The sequence below is a fragment of the Corvus cornix genome, chromosome 3, assembly GCF_000738735.6.
Source record: "Corvus cornix cornix isolate S_Up_H32 chromosome 3, ASM73873v5, whole genome shotgun sequence".
In the NCBI taxonomy this organism is placed as follows: Eukaryota; Metazoa; Chordata; class Aves; order Passeriformes; family Corvidae; genus Corvus; species Corvus cornix.
In genome coordinates this window covers 64,676,122-64,695,033 of record NC_047056.1, presented here as the reverse complement: position 1 = coordinate 64,695,033, position 18,912 = coordinate 64,676,122, and the positions used below count along the sequence as shown (strand labels likewise).

Sequence of the window (18,912 nt, the reverse complement as noted above, 5' to 3'; positions counted from 1 at the left end):
AAAAACAAACAGGCCAACTCTACCAGTGCCTTACCCTGATGAACAGAAGAAACTCATTTCCTTGTATTCTACTTGTACCCATTAATAGCCTATATTCTTTTAAGGCTGTCATTTCTTTGAGGAGAAATCAGCTTTGACCTTAGTCCTTTTACACGTACTAGTGTAGCAGCTTTGACAAGAGCTGCTAGGCAGTGTGTTCATGTGCTACTGACTCTGGAATAGGTCACTAACCATTGCTTAAGTGAAATCAAAGCAGACCCCACCAGTCGTGGCCCACAGCTGGAGTGCTGAAGCCTGGAGCTTTTCATGTCCCATTCAAGAGCAGTGAGATGTGGCAGGAAAGCCTTTGGGCTGTGTAACACAGGAGAGAAGACTTTGCTCTGGTGTGTGGTGCTGCTGGAACTGGTCTCATATCAGGACTTCTGGCCAAAGATTGAAAGCCAGAGAGCTGGTCCCACAAACACACTGCTGTAACTAAAATATGCAGCAGCTCAGACTTTCCATTTCTCTAGCTGACTTCATGCCTACGTTATATATGATGCTTATATATGACTGCTACTTGCTAATAATAGGTAATAACCAGATGCCAGAGCAAGAAACTATTGGGTTTAAAAATTGAGCAAGTATTTCACATTTTTCAAGGAAGTTTTAAAGTCAGCATCAAAAGGCAATAATGCCTGGTGCAAGCGAGTGCTGCAATCAGACTGCAGACTAAACCCAAGGCAGTGTCAAGCAGAATGTAAAATGAAGGGTCTGCAAGAGAGGCAGCACATCAGAAATATATCTGTATTTGAAGTTTCCTGACAGTATGAAATAAACTCAAATTCAAAAATTACAGTCTTCCAAAACACATGCCCTGAAAAACTTGTTTAATATTTGCAGTCTGGTGCCTTTTTCATTGATTTAAAGAGAAATTGTTTACTGCTTTCTTTCTGAGGAACGGCAGTCCACGTAGAGCATTATTTGCCATGTTTGAAAGTTACAGATACAGCCATAAAGAAAAGGAAAACACTTTCACTGCAAATTCTCCAATTCTCTGTCTTCATTCTTAATACTAATGAAGGGACATTAGAATGCTTAAAGAAAGCATTAGGAAATGCCAGTTCCATCCCATCATGTCACAGTTACCTTACAAGGTAGACAGGGGGAGAGCTCAATACCTCACCTCAGTAAGCTGTAAAGTAGTGAATAAAATTTATTTTTCAGCACACTGTGACTTGCAAGCCAATACTGCTCTTGCCCGAAGAGGTCTATATTTAGTTAGTAATAGCCCTTCTGAAGACCAAAAAATGTTCTTTATCCCCAGCAGTCCAAAGGGCAAAAGACAAAATATATGAATAATACAACATTTAATCAGTGTTCATATAATAGTAACTAGTCTACTTTCATATCCAACTATACACTAAGTTTCAAGAACTACCTTTCATCATCTAAGCTGTCAAACACTTCCTCCCTGCTCACCAGCCAAAATAAGGGCCTTTCCCAGGTTTCAGTCTCACATACAAGCAAGAACAGCTGTAAAATACTCACACTATAGAAAAGCATGCTGTGTAAAAACTACAGTTTGGGTTTACTTCCTTGGCAATAATTCCACATATCAGGGTGTGAGGTTTTTCTTTAGTCTTTTTTCATTAACACACATACAGATTTATATATCCATATGCATACAAATCTTCCTTCACTCCAAACGCTCTTAAATGCTGGTTTCTTTGGTAAAATGTGTCACATTCACAATGTTCCCAGTTAGTAATTTTCAAACGAAAGATGAGCAAGTTTTCCTTATCCCAATAAAAAAGTTTCTCTCCTCCTTATATACAACATCTTTGGGGAATTTAGTCAAGTCCAAGGAAAAGGCTGAAGTTGAAATTTGAGTGGGGTTGAGGGGGTGGGGAGAAGAAAATACAGCATGTAAAAAATTCCCTCTCGTTTTTATTATAGCATGCACAATGCCACTCAGGATGCTTCCTAGAAACAGCAGATTTGAAACCAGATGTTACAGCATAGCAGGAATATCCAAAAGAAATTATGAATCAGTTATTCTCTTCTAGGTAATAGTACATTCACAGCCTGCAGAAGTTCCCCACATAACACAGGACTAAGGGCAACATGAAGTTACCAGGCACAAGAGAATCATTATTGGTGATACTGCAATAAAATCAGCCACAAAGTTCTCAAGGAATGTTTCTCTATGTGGACACCAGGTAGGGCTGGTAAAACAGACATTTGAGTGTGTTTGGCGTTGAGGCAACTGATCACATCCGCATTTATTTACGCTGCGTGTTCACATGAACACAAGGGCCTCTTAAAGCTGGTTTTGATACCTGTCTTTGGCACCAGCCACTGGTCCTGTTCCTTCCTCAGAAAACACACACCTTTTTCAAACAGAGGCACGAATCTGAGGTGAGAAAGACTCCTCATGAAAAATAAGGAATAAAACTGGCATCACAAAAATACTATGCTCAAACAAAAGGTAAGAAAAGACTACACATAATCCCCCCATCAGAGAACACAGTAATGGGTAATTAGCACACCATGAAGCTACTGCAAAGGTACTCTTAAATGAACACATTATACCTTGCAGTGCACTACTATGTGTTTAAAATAGCTCCATTGATATCTGTGTCCTCCTAGGTTCTTAGGATCAAGACTAGAGCTGACAAAAAAAATATTCTCAGTGCCCACCAGACAACCGTTCATCTAAAAGTTTCTTTTAACGTGCAAGAAATCCAAACGGTGTGACTTAAATGGCTTAGACTACAGGATCAGCCTTATGTAGGAAAATGTTGAATATTTGATTCAAGTCACGGATCAAAAATGTAGAAGTGGACATGTGCAGCCACTGGTCATGCTTTGGATTGCTGAACAGCATCCAAAATAACTTACTTTCTCGATGGAATGAAACCTCAATACTCAGGTACAGTAGAAAACTTAAAGAAAAAAAGGTCTAATGAAAGTTAAAAGAAGCTTAAATCCTTTCTATAGCCTCAAAGCCCTTTCCTCAAACTCAGTTCCTACCAAAAGTACTCATTATAGGTTTTAAACAGCTACCTTTCCACACTTATAGGGCCAAACAAAAACTATGGGTGGTCACTGTTCCCATAACAAAGGACCATAAATGTGGTCAAAAGGAAGGTTATACAGTCCCTGCTATAAATGGAAGGAGCTTTGCTTCTCACATCACAAAATCAGAATAGGTATGTCAAGCTGAAAGGATGCTCATGTATTTCTATAATGCTGGAAAACAGCCCTTTTTGAAGTGAGCAGTGGGTCTGAACACTGAGCATGAGGAAGCGTAAAGAAAGACTTCATTTTCAAAACCAAGCTTCTGTAAAGCCTCTTTGTGATGTCAAAAGTGACAGAAAATCAAATGCTGATGAGATGGACTCTCCTGAATCAGTGCATAGTTCAATAGTACAACCCCACTGTAAAAATATTTACAGTTCCTCCTGTAAACCTCGTAACAAGTCACACAAAACAGACGGAAATTTAATTGAAAAATACATGTTTATAAGCTAGCAGTTAGACCCTTAAAGAAATCAGACAGAACTGTGCTTTCAATCTACTTTAATGGCACCCATGCAAGTTTCAATACAAACTCCAAAACTGACAACTTTGAAATTACACTCTATTAGCTTTCCTGTCCTTAGTTTCATATTTGCAATGTATAAACATCAGGTGACTGATATTTTGATCAGAGGTATGCAGAGGAAAGATGCTTCAAAACAGCACACAATTCTTCAGTGGATAGAACCCAGCCCGTGTCAGTGTGCTAGTCACCCATCTACAGCCACAAAAGCGGCAAAAGCTGCAACTAAGAGCTTTTTTTCCCATCAATAGCTTGTATTTCAAAAATTCTAATGGAAATTCCCTGTATTAACCAAATCTGTTTGTCCAGTAAACATTTCCTCATTATTTTTAAATTAAAAAAAATCTGCTGAGCTAGCATACAGTTGCCTGCTGGGCTTCTCCAAGGAAACTGAGAGAGGTGGCAAAACAGCCAGGAGAGGCTGCATTGGCTTTTTCCTCCACCACCCCACCTCCGTGATAAAAGCTTGCTTCAAAGCAACTGATGCATGAATGAAAAATGTCTAAACCACCAAGTCTATTTAACTGCTACACAGGAGAGATTACAATCCCAAAAGAACTGCAAAAGACAACATAAGACCCTGAACTTCAGGGGAATGAACTCAGTTTCTTCAGGGACCTGATCTGCAGGATCCCATGGCAGAGTCCCCTGTAGGGCTAAGGTGCCCAGGAGACCTCACTGATCTTCAATGTGCCACATCAGGAGAGTAGGGTGGCTGCATAAGGAGCATCAGGTGGAGCACAAGCCCTCAGGGAAGAGCAGGGAGGAGGAGGTGGGGAGATGTCCAACAGCAACACAGAAACACTGCCCGGGCCCCAGGGGAGAGAGGAGGCCAAAACTCAGCTGGAAGCTGCCACGGGACAGGAGGTGCCTTTACATCAACAACAAATTAAGGACCAAACCAAACAGGCACTAGTAACTGAGGAAAAAAACCAAGAAGGAAATTCTGGACAATTACAGGACAGCTTTATTCCAAACCTTGGGAAGAAAATGGAGCAGAACCTCCTTGACTCTATTTCCAGAACGTGGAGGACAAAAACAACTTTGCAAATGGCAAGGAAAATTCCCCAAAGGCAAAATGTGCCAAATCAACCCACTTACTTCTGATGAAGCCACCGGCTCTGTGGATGAGGGCAGTGCAGCAGACACCATTTCCCTGACTTTAGCAGTCTTTTTGACACAGTTCTGCCATAGCACTATGGCAGTCAAAAAGGCACGGAAAAGACTCATGAAAAAGTGGCTGGTTTGATAGTCTCAAGACAGCAGTAAAGAGGTCAAAGTCTAACTAGCAGCTAGCTACAAGTGAGTGATGCATCTCGGGGGTTAAACTGAACAACAGAGCAAACATACCCTAACCAACTTCACATGTAACCCAAACTCCAGCAATCAAGAAGCTGGACAGGAGGGCTCCCACCTGAGTGACCCCATGAGCTGCCAAACCTCTTGAAACCAAATAAAACCAAATGCAAAAATCTTATGCCTAAGTATATAACGGGAACTTACAGGCTAAAAACCAGCTTTGGAACACATGTTCTGGGGGTCCTGGTGAGCAACTGGTTGAACACAAATAAGCAAGGCATCCTTGCAATGATGAAGGGGAGCTGTATGAAGGTGAACTGTAAGGCTGTGTTAGCATGAGTGCATGCTAGTGATGGGAAGGAATCAACGCTTTCTATGTGATGTTCCTGACGCCTCAAATGGAAGGCCTGTTCCTGATTTTTGGCTCCCCTGCAACAATTATTTTTTTTTTAAATGATGGAGAACACAGTGGCATATGAGAAGAGGTAGATGAAGCTGGGTTTGTTGGGACTAGAAATGAGAGGCTTCTTAATGACTTAAGGAGTGCTCATGAAGAAAAGGTAGCCAAGATCATCTCAGTGGGGCACAATGAAAGGAGTAAAGGCAGTGTCGTCAGTTGCTGCAAGAGATATTCTATCTAAACACAATAATAATTCAAAAACCCTACAATAAGGGTCTTCAGACATTGGAATACGTTTGTCCAGAGGGGCTGCAGAATCTCCCTCTGCCGAGATCTTCCACAGTTGAGTGCACAAGACTGAGCAACTCAATTTTATTTTGAAGTCAGCCCTGCTCTAAGCAAGAGACCAGGCCTCCAGAGGTCCAGTGGCGAGTCTGAAACTCTCTCCTTCTCAACAACAAGATTCTATAGTAAGCAGAAGGCTGGGAACAAGAACAAATGTACAGTGTGCATAAATGCAGACCAACAGTCTCTATAACGCCTCCAGATTACAAAGCTGCATGTGAAAACTGTTTCCATGAAGCCTGAAAACTTTCTCAGAGAGCATCTACTTTCTGCAATATTTAAATCTATATAATAAAAAAAAAAGAGTGAGCAATATAAGGATTTCTTTGCTTCATCCTAATGTTCTGGAGTTTGCTTGTAGCATACGTGTAATTATATTTTCAATTTAGATGGTGATTTGCAAAAAAAAAAAAACCATTATGGCTTTAACTTTTTTCAAGGTGTTTTTTCAGGCTAGGGCTTGCCCCCAAAAAACTGCATCCTCAGCTACAGACAACAGACCAGTTGTACAACATATTTCACTCTTATGTAAAACATACCTATGGAGAAAGATATTAATACATCGTTGTCAATATATGAATACAATTTTTTTAAGAAACTGCATGAAGAGACATACAGGTTTTTCTTCAGAAAGATAATTTCTTTGAAGTGCCCTTCTTGATCTGTGATGTCACTTCAGCCCTTGACAAGATCACACACCTTTCAATTTCAGTCAGTTTGGGTTCAGTGCCTTGCTTACTCTAGAGCTTTACAGAGTAAGACATAAAAATATCAGTCAATTTGCAGTTTGTCTTTACATGGCATAGTTTTTCCCATGGTGATTCTTCAGATGATCTCACCAGAACAAAGAAAGCAGCATGCAGTTTTGAAGTAGTATGACTTTTTAAATAAGTAACATGTATAACTCTTCTACTCTAAATGATAATTAGGTTTTCTGTTGCATGAGGGGGCCAGGGGATGCAGAAATCCATCACTGCAAATGATTAACATCTATTTCTCTTTTCTAAGCTCTAAAGAATTTAGTATTACTACCTAGGTCCAACACAGAATTTAAAGTGCAATTCTTAAAATCACAGATGGGTGGAGAACTACAACCACAGTAGCAAGCAACATTTCCCCACAGACAGCAGTATGGGCAAAGCTTTATCAGCAGTACCACCATTCACTGCACCAACAGATGTCACTGCTCAAAGGCAGTGAGAAAAGTGACAGCGGAGTTAAAAGACTGGGTCTGCATCTGCATGTCTCTACCAGTGAATAGTAAAATTACTATCTCCTTAAGCACTACACTTTGAAAGCAAAATGGCTTTTTTTAGCTTGGTATTCTTTCACATGAGCTACTTCCTATTTCCTTGGAAGAAAGCAGTCTCTGAACAAAAGAAATTTCAAAAGGCAGAGATTTATATTAAGCAGTGAACTAAGTGAAAGAAAAGTATGCAGATACTTTCAAAAAAATAGCCTCACAGTGGTCTGAATACTAATTAAAGCAAGCCACACTGTTCTAATGCAATTTTATTGCAATATTTTAAAAGCAGATAATGACTTTTAATAAATAATTGAAAAAGAGGGTTTATGTTGCCAAGCAGTAAGATCACCCCTACAAAAGTGAGATTATGTAAAATTCTGGAAAGAAAGTATCAGGCATTCTTTTCTTTCTACTTTATTCATATGAAAAATACATGCCTCTACCCTAAATGCCATTATATATCTTCACATGAGAAGTGCAAAGCTACATGCTTTTACATTAAAACTGCAATTTCTGTTTCTACCCAGCATCACAGAAAGAAGCTGATTCTTCTAGAAGTATTTTTGAGAGGCACACAAAGTCTTATAACAGCCAGATGTTCCACAGTCATCAGCTCATTCCTTGCACAGAATCATTTTGGTCCTTTGCACAGTATTGCCTACCATCTCTTCTGATTTTTACCTATTTTCCTACCTGATTAGAGATTTGCCCTTAAAAGAAAGGGCCCAAGTTTCAGGTAAGTCAGAGTCTACTCACTTACTGTATAACAATTTAAAAGCCGAGGTACATATAGCTTCCAAGAAGGTGTAGGAAGACAAATGAAAATAGACTTTACGCTTGTAGTTACCCTTGCCTAAGTGACTACATATCTCAGTGTTCCCACAAGGGCTGTGAATGTTTAACAGTTATAAGAATGTAACAGCAGGTTATGTGCTCATCCAATCTGTTTGAAAAGCTTTTAAAATCAGAGGCATCAGAATGAGCAATACCTGTATCTTCATAAACACCAGCTATAAAATCCAACCAGCTTACCATGGAGAGTTACAGCAAGTTGTCATATTATTTCATGCAAGCCTTTCCTGGTTACAACAGAGTTCAAACAGAAGATTTCAAGACGCAAGAAAGGCAAACTAGGAATTTTACTACCCTACAAGCCTTCCTTCATAACAGCATTGGAACACAGCACTTAAGTGTTGCTTCAAAAGCTTACAGCTAGTGACCTAAGCATAGAAACAGGGAGTCTCAGGTTTAACCTCCCCCACAACAAAACAATGCATTTAGCAGCAGTTTAGTGGTAAAGCAGAGCTGCTCATGTGCAATCATGAATCACACTCCAAAACCTAGGTTTAAACTGACCCTAATAAGCTGACATGCCCAGGCTGGAGACCTGCATCACAGGTGGGAGAGAAGACAGCCTTCACCCAGCACACAGCAACAGCCCCTGCTTTAGAGGGGAACAACCAAACAGGAACCAGGTACTCAGGTTCGGCTCTGAAACCTGTCACACTGTGCAATGCTGTGCAAATCAATGCAATTTTTAGGGCTGCTCTCAGCCCTAGAAAACCCAACTGCTTCCTCTCAACAGCAAAGCCTTCTGGACTCTGCAGGCGAGGCTGCCAAGCACTGCGATACAACTGCGGCTTAACCACAAGTCTGTAAAAGGTTTCATTTAATCTGGTTCGGGGAAGCATGCGCATCATTACTCACCAATTATGTTTTCATAACAGACTTGCAGACACGATTAAAAAGAGTCATGGAAAACAGAAAAAGAGAAGATGCCTCTCAGAAATGTGCATACACTCTCTATATCACATGCTTTAAAAAGCCCAAACAACTCAGTGCAAAAAAAAAACAACCCAAAAGACAAACAACTAAAAAATGCTGTGGATAAAGAAGATTTTCACACAAAAGGAACCAGTATATTGAGCATCTGGTGCGTTGCCCATATTGCTTAATTTACAGTACCTCATCCCCCCCCAATTATTTTCCTCACTTGTAAAATGACAGTTCTATAAATAACTTAGAAAGAGACCACAACATCCTTCAAAACTGAAAGTCTAAAACACACTTTACACAGAGACGCATCTGAATAGTTGCGTTTGCTACCAGAAAGACACACAACCAGAGTGTCTCATCACCTTCGTACCACCTCAGGTGGCAATTTATTGCCAGAGTAAGTGCTGCACTGTCAAGACAGAGCAAACACTGAATCAAAGCCACTCTCCTGAATTATTACTCTTACTGTGCCAAATGAGTTAGGAAGACAAATTTGTTACTTGTAAATAAAGAAAATACCAAGATACTATCTTTAAGATGAAAACCACAGAAATTTCCTCTTATGCTGGCACACCAAGCTAGAAAAAAACACCCCAACCTAACCAAAGAGGAAGTTAACACACTCTGCAATCCTTAGAGCAGTATTTTTGGACAACTTTAAGAAAGGGTCTGTCCATCCAACAGTCACACAGGTCCTTCTGCAAGGACAAGAACTATTTTCCACAAGAAGAGCTGTCTTCTGTCTCTCCATGACTTCCTTTTCATAAAGCCTGTGCTTTCATTAACATTCAAAGAAGGTATCAAAGCCTGGCTGTCTACCACTCTTATTTGCTCCCTGAATGAGATAAGACATTTTTTGGTCTTAACAGTAGATTTTAATAAGCAGGTGGAATTTTTTCTGCTTCATTTTGCCCACAGCACAGAACTACAGCCTTAAGCAACTGTACTCACCAACATTATGATTTACTCCATTTCTTGATATTAATTGGCTGCCATACTAGCATTAAATACAAAATCATCACCATGAGACTATAACTTTTGCCAAAGTACAGGAGAAATTCCATTTTAAGCTTTACCTCACATCTTTACATTACTTTATTTAGTTCTCAGGAAAAGAGTCCTGTGTGTCTGGAACTCACATTTTGCCTTCACAGAAAGATAAAGAATTAATCATGTGTTTTTGGTTTTTTGTTTGTGGGGTTTTTTTGGGGTTTTTTTTGTGAAAGCCAGGTGTTTCCCACCGAACATTTAAAGCCTTTTCATTTTCCTCACAATTCTGAGGATCTGGTTACAAAGGACATTCAGTTACTTTCGACAAATTTACTTGTTGATAATACAGACCAAGTCTGAAGATAGGAAAATTAAATATTCTTCTTAGCACACAGAAAACAGGTGCATGGCTGAAAAACATGAATTAGCAATTGGGAAAACACCCTATTCCAGTCGGATATGCATACAATCACACACTGAAACACCCCTCCAACTCATGATCAAAGATCAAATGAGACAGGCACTTGCCTGCAAGTCATTTGGCTGAAGGGAGGCTATGAGGTTCTAAAAAAAAAAAAAAAAAAAAATAAAAAAAGCTGAAACAGCTCACCTGAAACCATGTCCTTCCCTAAAAAGACCTCTGGGACTCTCAGCAGAAAGAACATTAATTTGGCAAACATACACCTTATTTCACGTCTTGGGGACATAAAGGTGCCTCAGTCCATTGTCCTCCACTTTCCTCTCCTTTTAAATGCAGTGGCTTAGTGGGGGTCCACTGCTTCCACTGTACTCAGACCTCCACTAAACCACTTTGGCTCCCCACCCCGCCAGGCCACAAACCCAACCAAAACAGGGGTAGCTTCATGTCTCCTTGGCAGGTTGAGCTGGCTCTCCATAGGTTCTGCCGAGTGATAAAAGACCATGCTTAATAGAGTCACTGAATCATACTCCGTAACTCAACTGAAGCTTCTCTGCATCTCATAGTGCCATGAACCCTAAGCAAGGACTTTTAACTTACTGTTTTGTGACATTTTGGGTATCATAAAACAACCCTGGCCACTTCCAGCTTACCATCATCATGTGTGATTCCCATCTTTAGGCACTTTATTCACTTCCTCAGTGACTTTTATAAAACCATTTAAAAATAAAAAAAGAACCACAGTAAACAGCATTTATCAGGAAGGAAAGCACTACCAAACACTCAAAAAGAACTAGCGAATACAAAAATACTGAAGATTACAAGTAGATAAATAAAGCTCTGGGTGAGAAAAAAAACAAGATTAATTTTAAACTTAATGACAACTGTAAGATGTCAGCATTAAGGTCACAAGATACTTCAGGAAAACTTTCAAAATGCATTGATTGCATCATCAGCATTGGCAGGAATCACCACACTGCTTACTCATTACATGTCAACTCTCTTCCCTTCACTGAATCATGTTCTTAAAGAAATGTACCATCAGGGAACATGTTTTTTTCTGTTTGAAACCCAAACAACCCAATACTTAAACTGCTGCATTTTAACTGTTCCCTCTCCTATGAAGGTCCTCACAACCTTCCTCTCAGTAAAAGCACTCTGAATTTTTGTCTACAGCACCTGGGGCTTCAGTAATCCCTGCTTCTGTGTTTCCTTCCTCCTTTTCTGTTATGAGAAAAGGGGTTGGGAGGTAAATGTCCTGAAGGGGAATGCTTCATTCTGCTAAAGAAGGTTATTACAGTAGATAGAACCTTTGCTCTGCAAAAGTCTCATTGCAGAGATTCAGTTTTAATGGAGAACTTAGGCAAGATCAGGTACCAGCTGCTAAGACGTGGCTACTCAAAGAGATTTCATACCTTTCATCCACCTGCTCCCTCACCACAGCCAAAACTAGCACCAAGCCAACCCTTACATCAAAGCCTTTGACTCACCAACCTGACAAAGTTTAGCAGAAATCCACCCAGTTTTTTTTTGCTCTGACAGTTTTCTGCTGACTTACTGAGCTGAAGCAGCTTATGGAGGGACACAGTGGAAGTCACACCAAGTAGATAGCGGGAGAAGGCAGTCAAAAGTGGGTTGAAGAGACTTCTCCTCCTCTTCCAACAGAAGAGGTATTAGTGAGCTCACCTTGTCATGTAAACATCCTCATAAGGAAATGAAACTCCATCCAGCCTGGCACTGACCTTCTCAACCAGCAGCACCAGGATGCCAGGCAGTGGGAAAGCAAGTGGTGGACACATGCAGGAAGACATAAGTGGCCAACTGCCCTTCTACAGCAGTGAGTGACCATCCATAATTTTGCCATCACTCCTTCTTGCTAATAAAGAGATCTGATTATGTCCAAGTATTTCATGTCAAGCATGTATTAGATCTCTGATTAGTGCTTCATTTTGATGCTCACAAGCTTTTTTCCCCTCAAGATATTGCTGAACATCCCTGCAACATTACTAAGACTTCCAACTAAACTGCATAAAAGTCACCACAGAAAAGAGTTAAACAAAATGAAAACTGAGGACTTAGGAAGCTTCAGAATTCACACTGCCAACGCCACCTCAATTCAGTTCTTTAGAGAAAGAAAGGGGGAAGCTGAAGAGTCTGTTTTGCTGTCTTGCAGCCACTGCCTTGAGCTCAAAGGACTGGTGCTCAAAATCCCCTTTGCCAGACTTGTACTAGATGACTGCAACAGCTGAGAGCTGTGCAGGTATCTGGAGCACTGCATGACCATGCTCTTCAGACATTGATTCCAGTTTACCGAGGAGGCTTTTATCCTGAAAAAATGTCCAAACCGCTCTGATCAATAATGTGAACGGTTTCCAAGCTAGTTGCCTTGTACAAGAACAGCACAGCTGCATTAGTATGGTGCTCCACCAACACCAAGAGCTTGCTGTTCAGCAGGATTAATTAGTCTGGGCAGAGCACCGCACTAATGTGATTATACAGTTTCTAGTACCTGAGCTAGATCATTCATCGTTTCTATTCCTTTGCTCTGAAATAAAAAGAGCTTAGATTTTGCTATTTTCTTAACACCTCAACAATTCCAGCATCTTTTTTTCTTGGAAGAGAGGGGAATGAGACTTGGAGAAGACTCAAAATCAGATTTTCCTAATTAAAAGAATGCATCTCCAGCCTTCATAGCCTCTCTCCACTACTACCATCCTCTTCTAATCACTTCTTTTGCTTGTACCAACTATCTATGCACCCACAAGTCTTCCCTTGACATCAGAAATAATGATGTCCAGCCACAACCAACAGTGACAAGAACAGAGACTGGAAGACATTGCACTTGAGTGGAATGCAATCATCATTGCCTTCCACGCCTCCTTCTTTCCAGGTAGGGAACAGATACCACAGGAGATACTTGCTCAAAAGAGGGGCCACTTCTCACACCAGTGAGCAGAAGAGCAAGAATACAAACCACAAACTCCTCATTCACAGTCTGGGGCTCCTGTCAGGACACGGAAACAGAGACCAGTGTGAGGTATACCACGTCCCAGACCTTGCCCCAAGTCATGGGAGCACCAGTGGAACTGCCTGAAGAATTCAAGTTCTGGCAAATGCAAGTGTGCTGGTATGCTCAAAGTGTCCCTCTGCTCAAACCTCCCAGCATCCAGCATGAGGATGACGCTCAGGGTAGGCAACATTAGGCAATACAGTAAAAAATCAGCAGCCACAAGCTACTGACAGCAGTTGAACAACAGAAAGTACTGAGGAAAGCCCCACTACTGGCAGTACTGCTCTTTCTTCTGAGTTTGCCTGTAACACACCAACAGAAGAGAAACAGAGGACTATCACAGCACCCACTAGTATCTCTGGTCTCTGGCTCACGTCCCTTACCTGCATGGATACACCTACACACAGCCAGACCCCACAGGTGTAACACAGTGGGGCAGTTCCCACACACAGACCTTGAGAGCAACCATATCGTTCTGACAGAGCGAAAAGCAGTGATAATAGCAGGTTCTCCACTTCTTCATGTTCCCACAAGAATTTTTCTTGCTCAATAAGCATCTACCATTTCTTTTCCTTTCTGGTAATATTATGTTGGTTTAAACACTAAGAGAGGTTCAAGAACCTTTATATTTCCCTCTTGTTTAAGTTTTTTCCCCCTTTTTTTTTTTTTTTAATATAAAAGAGCAACCTGTAGAAAAAGTGGTTAAAATTTCTAGAGCAAAACTTGGCTAAGAAATGCTGTAAAGTCATGGCATTTCATTGCTTTGTGATTGCAAATGATACTGTACTGGCTGGACTTCTAAACACATGCGCCAACTTAAAATTTAAAACAGTAAATGGACAAAACATCTCTAAGGTATCTCCCCTCTTAGCTTTATCTCAGCATGTTGACGGGACAGAGCTCTTCCAGAACAGAAATGCAAGGAAGAACAACCTTTTTTTTTGGCATTCTTTTCCTTTAAAGTAACTTGCTTCCTTCTGTCAAAAATATCCACAGGAATAGTTTTAAGTTTTGAGTTCTAGGTATATGACAAATCATACAATGCAGATGCAAATTCCAGGCTCAAAAGAGTATGAAAGCAGAAAGATTCTTTATGTTTGCATCTCTAGCATGCAACCACTAGGCACAAAGAGAGGAACTTTAAGGGAAAATTCTGGTTTCTGTGCATGTACAGCAGAGTACAAACTTTTTAAAGATACAATTTAAAACTACTTTAAGTTTTAAAACTAAACTAAAAAGACTGCAGATGAGAAATCCATCTTGATACTCAGGTAACAATATAAAAAAAGTGGACTAAAGCTTGCAAAAAGACAGAGAGAAAGGCAAAAAAAAAGGCCAACACATGAAACAATGTGAAGCAGGTTAGCACAGAACTTTTTTTTACAGTGTTTTACTGTCAGTGGAAAAAATGTATTCTTTTAAAAACACAAACATCAAACCAGGCAAAATACTGCAAAGTACCGCAAAAAGGCTAAAGCAAGTAAGTAACCAAGATGTTAAGGTCACATACTCAATTAGGAGGAAAAGAAACTCCCAGAAATGACACATAGTACTGAGGACTTAAACTGGGATATAAAGGAAAATAAATATCTGGAAACTAAGTGCAGTCTCAGTGTCATCTATGCTTAAACAGACAAAACTGTGGTTTAGGGGGCTACTGTGAAACTGGTGCTCTGTGAAGAAGTGGAGGAGAAAGACAGTGGAAAGGAAAGGGAGGACGAAATTGAAGAGATACTGGCTGTATGTGCGTATATACACATACATAGATACACAAACAATGCACACGTGCACATACATATCCACACATAATAAAAGGTAACTCGGACTAGCTGGCACGCAGTGGGACCAGCAAGACAGCAGTATACTGAAGTGTTATCTTCTTCCTCCTGTTTATTTACTTGTTGCAGTCTTCTATACTACAGAACCACGTACATCAGGCCTGGAATCTCATTACTTCTAAATACTTCTTCATGGCAGTTCCACACAGCTGGAAAAAGAGTTTTCTGGTATTTCTAACTTTCCGCATGCCTCAGGGAGGCTGTGTGACTAAACCAGAAGGCAACATAGTCTCTGCACCCTTCAAGATGTGTTCTGTACCGCGCACTTCTGAGACTTTCTCCCTTCGAAATACCTTCACTTGGTACATACTGCTTATGACTTATAACTATGCTACACAATTTGCTGAAATAGTTAGTGACACAAGGACTCCAGAGCACAGAACACAACTTGATAATTGTGAGAGCTTTTTATCTGATGCTCCGTGTGATATTACAGCTCACTTTTCAGAGCACTCTGTACAAACAGACAATAAAAATAAGTGATTTTAAATAAGCCTAACCAGGTTTCACTAACACTGAAATACTCTGTAGTAAATCTCACTCCTATCTCATTTCCATCATCACAGAACGTGAAATATATACTACTAATTAATTCATAAACCCTAATCTCTGCAGGCAGCTGAAATTGTCAGTTCGATAAATAAACCACCCAGCACTGATGGGAAGCTGAACTGTATTATCAAGGAAATTCTTCTTCTGCTAGAGGACCCTGTCAAGCTCTGCCCACGACAGCATTACCTAGACACAGTTTGGAGAATTTCTTTACGGAAAGATTTAAACAGGTACCTGAACCAACCAAGCAGCAGGACCGAAAAACGGCGGTTGAAGGAATTTGTCAAAGCACACACAGCTCTGACGTTTTACCGCTGTACCCTAAATTGACTGCATTTCGCCAAACGGCCTCAACTCTTCCGACAGCCGGTATCGCTGAACAGCGAACCGCATGAACCCGAGACAGACCGCGACACCTCTGGAGCGCTGCACCGCACCTGCACCCCGCACTCGCCCGGCGCCGGACAGCCCTGGGCAGCTCCTCTGCCAACAGTGCGGCACGGGCAGGGCGCCGTGCCCCGCTGGCTCCCGCAACCCGCGGTGGTACCCGACGCTCACCGGCCGAGCCCGGGATGTCCCACGGGGAGCGCAGGCAGACCCGCGCCGCTCTGCCTCCCCGGCGTCGCTGTCCCCCAGCCCTCGGCGCCCCGCGAGGCGACCCATAGCCCGCCAACCCTCGCCGGGCTTTGCTTCCTCCCCGGGTTTCGGTGCAACAGCTGGGGCAACCCGACAACGTCGGGAGGGAGGAGGCGCAGCCGGCACGGAGCCGGCAGCGCGGGCCCGCAAGCGGGAACGCACCGCGGGGCTGCGAGGATGCAACCGCGGGCGACGCCGCCGACCTGCGCGGCGGCTGCCGAGCGACAGCCGGCCAGAAAGACCCCCTTCCCGCAGGGAGGAGGCGGCAGGAGGGGTCAGAGGTCCCCCAACACCGCCGCCAGCCCCGGCAGCGACCTGTTGCCCCGCGCGGGGGTGTCGAGGCGCATCCCCCGGAGCGGTACCGACAGCCGACACCACCCACCTCTTTGATTTTCTCCCTCTTCTGCCGGACGTCGGGGTCGGCGGGCTCCTGCCCACAGCGCCGATGGGCTGGCGGAAGAGGCGCTGGGGTAGCCCGGGGGCGCCCGCCTCCTTCCTGCCGCGGGCGTCCCTGCAGAAGTTTCTCCTTGTCCTGGCGGATGTCTCTGCGGATCTCCTCGGGCAGCTTCTGCAGCGTCTCCTTGGCCTCCCGCAGAGCCCGCTCGTGGTCCGCGCGGATCCGCTCCAGGCTGCCCGCCCCGCCCGCGGCCGCCGCCGCCGCCGCGCCGTCTCCGGGCTGCGGAGGGGCGCGGGGCTGCCCGCCGGGCGGCGGCGGCGGCGGCTGCAGGGCGGCCGAGTGGAAAAAGACGCCGCTAAGGAGCTTGGAGGAGTCGGGCAGGAAAAAGATGGCCCCGAAGCAGAGGGTGATGAAGGCGCTGAACACCAGCAGCAGCACGAACTTCTCCGTCAGCCGGAACGCGCCGGGGCCCGCTGCCTTCCTGCCCCCGCCGCCCGCGCCGCTGCCCGCGGGGCCGCCCAGCGTCCCCGGCCCCGCCGCGCTACCGAAGAGCGGCAGCAGGCTGGCGGCGGGCATGACCCCCGCGCCGCCTCAGTGCCGCGCTGCGCGCCCCGCCGCCGCCGCGCAGGGACCGCACCGCACCGGACGGCTCGGCTCCGCCGCCCTCTCCCCGCCTCGGCGGCACAAAGTTTCCCCGGGCGGACGCGGCAACTTTTCCCTTCCCTGCGGCCGCGCTCCCGCTGCGCTCCCGCTGCTCCCCCGCCGGCAGCGCTCGGCAGCGTCTGCGGGGCGGGCGCTGTCAGCTCCAGCCCATGCTGCCGCCGGGCCGCCGCCGCCGCGGGTGCCGCTCCCCGCTCCGCCCGCGCGGAACTGCCAGGCAGCCGGGGGCGGGGCGGGGCGGGGCGGGGCCGCCGCCGGCCCAATGGCGAGGGGGGCGGGGTGCGGGCGCTGCCGGACCGCGGCTCCCGGGGCTCAGCCGCGGGATGCGCTTCCGTGGGAGCTGCCGGACCCCCGCGGCTGGAGGGGCGCGGCGGCGGCGGCGGGGTCTGCTCGCTTCGGCCCCGTGGGCGGCGGCGGCGGCGGCCCGGGGCGGGCGGGTGCGCGGCACCGGCACATGCCGGCAGCGCGCCCTCGCGCACCCACGTGCACGCTGCTGCGCGCACACACACGCGCGTGTGCCCCCGCACGGGCGCGCGGCGGGGCTTGGCGCGCTCACGGGCGCGCGTGCACACGCGTGCACACACTCACTGGGGCTGGGCCGGGAGCGGTGCGAGGGGAGCCGGGGCACGGCGGGGCCGGAACGACTCCCGACCCACCGGTCAGGACGAGCCCTAATCCATTCCTTGTAAGAAAAACAGGGCTTAATTTTATTTTAGTTTTTTTCTGTAGGTAAAATGTGCATCTTTTCCAAGGAAGTAGGGGTATGTATCGATGGGAGTGTGAAAATCCGACTTTTCATCTACTATAGTGCAAATGAAAAGACCATCGTGTGCTGGCACAAGGAAATGCCGTGTTTGATAGTGGATCGAATTGCTGCATCAAGCTCCCCAAGCATTCAGTGAGAGGGAAAGTTTCCAAAAATAATAAGATACCGATTTATTATTTTTGCCCGTGTTACAGAGCAATGCAATAAACAGCAGGCGTGTGAGAAGGGGAAACACAATAAAATGTTGTGTCACTTTAACAGAAAAAGGGAACCCAGCCAACACCCAGGGGTTTATCTCCAACTTTTTTGGAACATGCTCAGAGTCTACCTAGAGTTTCACAGCAGTTCAGCACTGTAATCTTAAACATTTCCCCCCAAATGTTAACCACACAGTCAGAAAGAAAACAGTGAGATATGTTGTTCCCAGAAGTTAGGATGCTGATGTCGGTTTGTTTGCGTATTTGCATGGCTTTATTTTGCAAGGGAAAAAAAAAAAAAACGACGGTAGAGGGAAGTCTGTGCTTTAAGCAAGGGCAGGGAGAAGGCATTGTGTAAGCCTTAAAGACATGATTTTGAAAATGGGCTTGGCATGGATCTAATTCTGCTCCCAGTGGAATTAAGGGGAGTTTTACCATTGACTTAATAGGAATAAAGCGAGGCTGCTGCCCAGTGCTTTTCTAAATCCCTTTCTCTAGAAGTTAGAATATGTAATAGATTAATTAAAAACAGGTTTACAGAAGACAGTTACACAGAAATATCAGAGTGAGTCCTGCAAAACTCCCCTAAGTATATAAGCAAATGCTTCTGTAAAATTTCAGGATTATATATGAAACTGAAGGATCAGGGGCCCAACTTCATATCCAGTGAGATCAGTAATTTAATTTAGTTTTTATTCTAGTTTTCTTTTATATCCTACTTTTTTCCTGAGTTGCATTTCCCCACATTTAGATGTGAAACTATTGCTCAAACTAAACAATAAGCACTCTGACTTTG

The 18,912-nt window shown here is 44.2% G+C and overlaps 1 protein-coding gene across 1 annotated transcript in view; it reads right to left on the bottom strand.

Annotated features, from left to right (window-relative positions):
• The window catches only part of MAN1A1 (mannosidase alpha class 1A member 1), a 142,163-nt gene extending 124,828 nt beyond the window's left edge, over positions 1–17,335 (bottom strand). Inside the window, 3 exon segments of the mRNA XM_039569082.1 lie at positions 16,479–16,528; positions 16,531–16,606; positions 16,608–17,335. Of these exon segments, the coding sequence (XP_039425016.1) occupies positions 16,479–16,528; positions 16,531–16,606; positions 16,608–17,069 (588 nt within the window). The 5' untranslated portion in view covers positions 17,070–17,335.
• Between the last annotated feature and the right edge of the window lie 1,577 nt (positions 17,336–18,912).